Raw genomic sequence first — 7,052 nt, 5'->3', positions numbered from 1 at the left:
GCCGGAGATCCAAATGCACAGCCACTCGCACCACAAGAGGAGTGCCTGCGAAAAAGATGACCCCCCCCCTCCCTGGTCGCCATATTGTCTCGTGGCTTTCAACAGGCCAAGAGCCCGGCGCTGGCTGTCCCCCTCCGCCCCACGCCTGAGTAGCCATGTCGCCAGGACATCGGGGCCTGGAATCTTGCCGGCGGCCTGGGTCCAGCCGAGGGAGCAGCAAGGGTGGTCTTTTCTTTTTCCATTCCAGGCTCCTGTGGCTGTGTTTGCCGCCCGTGGCTGGGAGGGGGGGGGGGGGTTGGCCGCGCGGAGCTGGACCGACACAAGGTCAGCAGAGCACATCCTCGGGGCCTCCCTCGCCCGATGAAGGGAGAGGGGCTTTGGCTGGACGTGCCCGGCGCGGGCGCTTGGGTCCATTCATGGGACCATCAGCAGGCCCTGGCCAGGCGGTTCGCCGACACCGGGGCCATGCTTCGGCGAACGCCGTCCATGGGAGAGGGAGGCCGCCGGAAAGAGGTGAGCTTCGCATGGCAGTGGGCTCCATGCGGAGGGAGAGGCGAGGATCAGTCGGACAGGGCACGCAAGCACGGCCACACCAGGAGGCATTCATCGCGGGCGACCCGAGCCCGAGGAGCAAAAAACCACGCCGGGACGAGAACAATGGGCCGAAAGAGCATGATCTATTCCTCGAACAGCAGGAAAGGGAGGGGGAGGCGACGGGTGGCGAGCAGGCTAGTCGCGGTAACGGATGGGAATGATTCTAATCGGCCTCCGGATATATGTGCTTGGCCGACCGCCTGGCCAGATGAAAGAAATCCGAGTACCAGTTGGTACCGCCGGGGCGCGCCCATGAAGATGGGGTGTGGCATGTTGGGCGACTATCGCCTCTTGCGGGGCATGGCCAATGAAGATGCCCGAGCGAAGGGAGGTCCCCTGGTCGTCGACCATGGCAGCGACCCGACAAGAGAGATAGGGAGTCTGGAACATCTGTACATCGAGAGAGGGCGAGAGAGAGAGAGAGAGAGAGAAAGAGGTCGCCGGCCCCCGGCAAGGAGGCACAAAAGGATGATCGAAGGCGTGGACATCGACATGTGGGATGTTAATGGGCGAGAGAAGGCGGGCAGATGGGCAGGAGGAAGGGTGATCTGGCTCTTGTTGTCGCTCTCCCGCGAAAGAAGGCAGTCGAGGTGCTCTCCAGGGCGTGGCATGCGGATGTTCGGCTGATGTATGACGCACCATTGGCAAGTGGAGCGTGCAGTGGGAAAAGTGCTTGGTAAGGAAGAGCCGGGCGCGGAACTCGAGGTAATCCGGGTGATGGCTCGTCATCGTGGAGCGGTCGAGGGAGACAGCCATGACCAGGTGTCGAATGGGCACGTGGGGGTTTGTGGCGTTGGGGCTGGATACATGGCGAGTCATGCGGATGAGGGAGCCGGAGAAGGACAAGGGGGCAAATGTCGATGGCATGATGGCGACCCCCTGGCGAAGAGGTTGCGGGAGGATGGCCGGCGCCGTGCCGAGTGCATTGTCCTGTGCGATCTTGATGTGGTTCACATCGGTGCAGAGCAAAGTGCTGGGCGATGTGGCAGCCTCATCCGGCGTGTTGGGCACACACTGCGTCGGTGTGTGTTTGCAGAGCAGGATGTGGGCATGGCCTCCACAACAGCGGCAGGGGACCAAACAGGACACATCCCGGGAGCCATGGTCACTGAAGGGGAGGATGTGGCGACGGGTGGCGGAGGAATGTGCATTGAAGTCAGGAGAGAAGCCGAGCTGGGAGCATGGTGGGGAGGGGGGGGGGGGATCGCCCGTCGGGGTGATTCCCAGTGTTGGCAGCGCGCAGCCGGGGGAGCCGTGGCGTACTGAAGGACATAGCCCAGGCCATTCAAGTGGAGGGGCGTCTGGGCGACGATGTCCATGACACCTTGCGCCAGAGAGCCCGCAGTCGAGAAGGGCATGGCGTGCTCGGGAGACTGGACGGCAGGGGGCGAAAACTTGAGGAGCGTCCGAGCATTCGAGGAGATGGGCGGGCTGGGCGTGCGATGGCCATGTGCATCGGCCGTCGGGGAGGGCGGGCGAGGGGGAGCTGCTTGGAGCAAAGCCCGATGGACCGCCGGCGGGACATACATGGACATGGGACTATCGCTGTTTCTATGGGGCAGGATCTGGAGAAAGAAGTGCCGGCCGGCCGGAAGGCCCGAGGTATCAATCCAAAGCATGCTCGGATGACCGTTGATCCGGCCACCGGCCGAGTAGAAGACGATCATGGTCTGGCGCGGGTCGACGTGGCCCTGGTCCATCGGCTGGCCGCGAGGGTCGGCCAGCACCGTGTCCTTGGCCGGGAGGCCGGCCAGCTGGCATGCATGGGCCACCTGCCAAGGGGGCAGTGGCCAGGGCCGGCATCCATCTTGCTGTGAGTGTGTCGTATGGGGAAATCGAGGGCTGGCTTGGCGAGACGGGGAGAGGGAAGATGTGTGGCCAGGGGGCCGGGGCAGGCGGCAGGGGGGGGGGGGGGGGGGGGGGGGGGGGAGGAGACACATACCCGATCTCTGATGATGAGAGAGGGGAATGACAGCACCCGGCGCAGGGTCCAACTCATGTGTTGGTAGTCTCCCTCGGAGAAGTCACTCAGGATGAGGCAGATGACGGCGACACTTGGGGAGCCCGTCCGAGGTGGCGAGAGGGGTGGGGTCAGGGAGAGGCGGCATCCTGGAGCAACGGGGGCCAGACGCGTGCGCACGTTTGGTCGGGGCCTGACTGGCCCGGGGTATCGGAGTCCGGGAGCTGGTCCTCGGGGCCAGGCAGGGTGATTGCCGTGTCGCGGGGGGCATCTCCTGACGCTTCGGCCGGCGAGAGCCCATGCGTGCGAGGGATCTAACGGGCGAGCGGGAGAGAGAGAGAGAGAGGTGCCATCATGGGAGAGGGGGGAGGGGGGTCTGAGTGAGCTCTGTGATCATGGGATGGGGGTGGTCCTCTGGCATGGTGGCATGTGTAAGATGGGTGTGCCGCCAGGAAGGACGCGAGACGGCCTTGGCGGTGGACTGACACACCGACTGCGGTTGAGGAGGCTCCGTGGTGGGGTCGGCGGCGGCGTGCAGGGTGAATGTCCTCACCGACCCGAGGACATTCCACTGGGCCATGTTTTGAAGGGGAATGATCAAGGACGGAAGTCCGGACTGGGTGGGCTGCAGCTCGGTGGCACATGCCGTGGTGGGAGGCCCCTGGTGGGCATGGCACCAGGGCGCCTCCTCCGAGTGCGGCAACGAGGCCGTGGACCAGCACTCCCAGGAAAAGCAAGTGCTGATGAATTTGCGGTCCAGACATGTCGAGCAGGTGCTTGCGCAATTGGCCCGGGAGAAGCTGTCAAAGGTAGTTCTTACTCGGCGAGGGGGGGGGGGGGGGGACGTCAATGGCAAGGGCAAAGGGGGAGGGAAAAGCCCGAGGGTGGCCATGGGAAGCGCATGGGGCCATGTGGGGCATACCTCAAGGCCAGGGGGGGAATATGTGGCCGGTCGGCATCGCCGAGGGACAGGGTGCAGGGCTGCCGTGCGGCGGCCAGGTGCACAAGTTGGCGGTAATGCTCGGGCAGGATGAAGGCGTCCGTCAAAAAGGGGCTCTGGCGAGGGGGCTGTGTCACCTGGAAGGGCACCATGTGGCCGGGGCGGCTGGGCGACGAAAGCAGGAAGACCGTTGGGGCGTCGGTGATGATGGCGCCGGACCCCGGTCGAGGTCCGAAGTGGATGGCCGTAAAGCCCGGGTCGAAGCGTCCTCCTGGAGTGGCGGCCCCTTGGTCTGTCAGCAGCAGCCTGATGTGGAATGCCACTGGGAGCCCACTGGTGGGGTCTTCCATGGAGCCGGTCTGTTATTTGCGTGTGCGTGAATATATGTACATGTGGGTGTGTGTGTGTGTGTAGGAGAGGGGGGGGAGGGCGATGACAGGGCAGGAGGAGATTCGAGGCCAAAGACGAGATGCAAGGCCACAGCAGGCAAGCAGCAAGCAACAGGCAGCTCGAGTTGGCCCGTCTCAGGGGGGGGGGGGGGAAGGGGAATGTACCAAGGGACAGGGGCCTGGATGGGCGGCAATGTGACTCTTGAGCATGGACTCCAGGTGCTGGTGTGCAAGAGGATGGTCGGTGGGCGTCTGGATGTCGACCGCAAGGAACTTGAGTCGGGCCGGGGTGTGGGTCGGGGGCGCGGTCCCCTCTGCCAAGAGGACCATCGGCTTGCCGAGAACCACCTTCAGCATGGTGTCCGAAGAGTAGACCAAGGCCCGGGGCTCCTTGTCGTCGGGGCCGAATGCTCGTCCTGCAGGGATGCTGTAGTAGAGTTCACCGACATTCGGATAGCCTGGGATGGTGCCGGCAGGGAGGACGTAGGACTGCGAGGAGGCGAAGGGGCCAGCGGAGGGGAGGGGGGAGGGGGATTAAAAAGAAGGAGCAACGTAAGTCCACCAGATGTGGCCAGTGGCGGGGTAGCCGTCGGGGATCGACCCTATCCCGCAGGGGGCGCGGGGGATGTGGGCCACAAGACCCGGAGAGGGGGCGCCGGGCGCCGAGCGGCGGTCTACCCTGGGGCCGGGTGCGATCGTGGCCCGTGGGCAGGCGGGTGGATGGGTCGATGGACATACGCGAGAGCTCAATGCCCGAACGGCGGCCATGTGAGAATGCAGGCACGAGACGAGGGCTTGCATGAAGGCGGGCGAGTGGCCCTCGGGCAGTGGCCAGCCCGGAGCCTGGACATGGACATCGAGCTCCCGGGCCGGATGGAGGATCTTGATCTGGAACAGGGATGGGCTGATCGATTGGCTGGGGTATTTGGTGGCGCGAGGCATGATGGTGGGCGGGAGGAGGACGTCGACCTGGCCAGGGTCGGGGCCCACTGGCGGGGAGCAGCTCGCCGACCAGACACTGGTGGCCATGCTTGCCGAGTGAGTGGGGCCGCAAGGCCGGACAGGGAAAGGGATGGTGGTTGGAGCGGCAGGAGGCCCTCGCCCGAGAGCAGGCCGACAAGGGGCCAAACGCACTGGAGTTCGCAGATGACATGGCTGAAGAGCACCAATGGGGGAGATGTCTCATGCATCCGCGTGGGGGCCAGGGTCTCGTGGAGAAAGTGCCAGATTCGCGGGTGCATGAAGATGCACGGCATCCCGTGCCGAGGGATGGGGTCCACTCGGGAGGTGACGACGAAGTGCTCGGTGAGGGAGATGGAGACGAGGCATTCATGGGGCAGACGCCGGTGGGGCAGGGGGGACGAGGGGCGGCTCAATGTGCGCGTGAGCCCCTCCTGCAATGTGGCATGCTGCAATATTTGCCCGTGAACGCCCAGCAGGATGTGATCACCATGCGCCGGGCGGCTGGAGCTCTGGAGGTGGGTGGCGTGGCTGCCATTCTGAACCCCGGCACCGAGCGGCGGCAAGGCGCCGGTCATGGAATAGGCGCGCGCGGGGGCGGGCGGGGGGGGCAGGGCAGGAAGGAGGACAGCCGCCATGGGTCAGGCATGGTCCGGACGCGCGTTCGCACCATGTGCCCAGGACGCACCTGGGAAGCCGGGGAGCCGGTCGTCGGGCCGGAGGACCCTGTGGCGTGGAGGCTCGCAGCGGGCCGACCCCCGGCAGGGCCGGCGGTGTGCGTGCCGGGCGGACTGCCGCCAATGGCAATGGCAGCGAGGGGCGCGTCCAGGGCGAGGACATGGAGCTCCAACTGCTGCGGGCCGTGCAGCATCACCCAAGACAGGAGGTCGGCCGACAGCTTGATATCCCCCTCGGGAAGGGAGTCATCGAATCTGCGCGGTGGGAAGTGCAAGGGAAGGGGGGGGGGGCGGGCGGGCGGGCGGGGGGTCAGCTTGATGAGGTCTGTTCAGATGCCCGAAGGGCGGTCGATGGCCGGGGCAAGAAAGCTGGTCTCGCTCTCTCGCTTTCTCTGAGTGTGTGTTTGTATGTGTGGGAAATGGCCTGCGCAGGTGCTCGGCGAGGGTCTGTGCGCCGGAGCTTGCCATGCCGCCGGGGAGCGCGGCTGTCGGCCACACGAGCGAAGGGACGTACGTGAGACCAATGGCAGGGCCTTGGCCCATGCGAACATAGTGGAAGGCGTGGCCGGAGCCGGTGGGCCGCTTCTGGCCGATGGCCATGGTGCAGGCCGGAGTGCAGGCCGGAAGGGGTTGGTCCAGCCGGAGCGTCATCGACGACCAGGGGCGGCCGTCGATGTGGACCGTGGCCGGGCGAGCCCGAGCCAGCTGCCGGGATTCGGACATACCGGCGACCAGCACCGACGGGTCAATCGGCTGATGGTCGTCCGGACCGAGGAACACCTCGGCGTCTGGACTGCCCAGGGCGTCGATGGTCGACGGGTGGATGAGAAGCGAACCGGCAGGAGGACCTTGGCGCCGAGGCTGGCCATTGCCGACCTGATGCGGCGTGACAGAGGCACGCATTGATGATGGTGTGCGGGGTCGCGACGAGCAGGGAACGAGGCGGCGGCGGCGGCGGCGAGAGGGAACAAGGTGAAGGGTGAGTGCACCCGAAAGGGGGGGATGGCCAGAGGGAGGCACATGTGGAGGACCGTACGACAGGACAATCACCCGGAGCAGGGAGGCATCCTTCGTGCGGAATGCCGCTCGACAGGGCTCGGGCGGGAGGCCAAGCCGCGCGGAAGCCCGGTCGGACATGATGACCATGCCCGGGGGGGCGAGGACACTGGGCAACAGACGCAGCTGCAAGTCTTGCTTCTGGCCGAGGAGCTGAACATCGGGCAGCCGGAGGAGCTTGGGGGACACCCATGTGTCTTCATGGACAAGACCGTAGGGTACATCCTGGAGCTGGTGATCCAGGAGGTGCACAAACTGGCGGCCATCCACATGTGCCTGGGGGGGGGGGGGGAAGCGCCATTCAGGGGGCCGGGTGCCAGTGTGTTCGGAAGAAGACCCCCGCCCCCAGGACCGGGAAGCGACGAGGGCGAGATGGGCGGAGGGGTGGGTGGCCCGGGAAGAGAACGCCCGAAGGGGGGTGCGGGAGTGAGAGAGAGATGGTTGTCAGCGGCATGGGCAGCACCCTCCAAGACCCG

General features: G+C 65.8%; 1 protein-coding gene across 1 annotated transcript; it reads right to left on the bottom strand.

The window, feature by feature from the left end:
- Positions 1-658: 658 nt before the first annotated feature.
- On the bottom strand, positions 659-6,483 carry H696_02553 (hypothetical protein). Its single transcript, XM_009496464.1, has 12 exons — positions 6,035-6,483; positions 5,532-5,775; positions 5,018-5,382; positions 4,622-4,901; positions 4,049-4,372; positions 3,477-3,853; positions 3,045-3,369; positions 2,735-2,868; positions 2,537-2,648; positions 1,858-2,366; positions 1,234-1,702; positions 659-984 (listed from the first exon to the last, which is right to left on the bottom strand). Exons 1-12 carry the CDS (start codon positions 6,421-6,423, stop codon positions 730-732), a joined length of 3,783 nt encoding a protein of 1,260 aa, XP_009494739.1. The 5' UTR covers positions 6,424-6,483; the 3' UTR covers positions 659-729.
- Positions 6,484-7,052: the final 569 nt, after the last annotated feature.

Source organism: Fonticula alba (assembly GCF_000388065.1).
Source record: "Fonticula alba strain ATCC 38817 unplaced genomic scaffold supercont2.4, whole genome shotgun sequence".
Lineage (NCBI taxonomy): Eukaryota > Rotosphaerida > Fonticulaceae > Fonticula > Fonticula alba.
The sequence above is the reverse complement of the archived record's forward strand: the minus strand, read 5'-3'. Positions and strand labels throughout refer to the sequence as shown.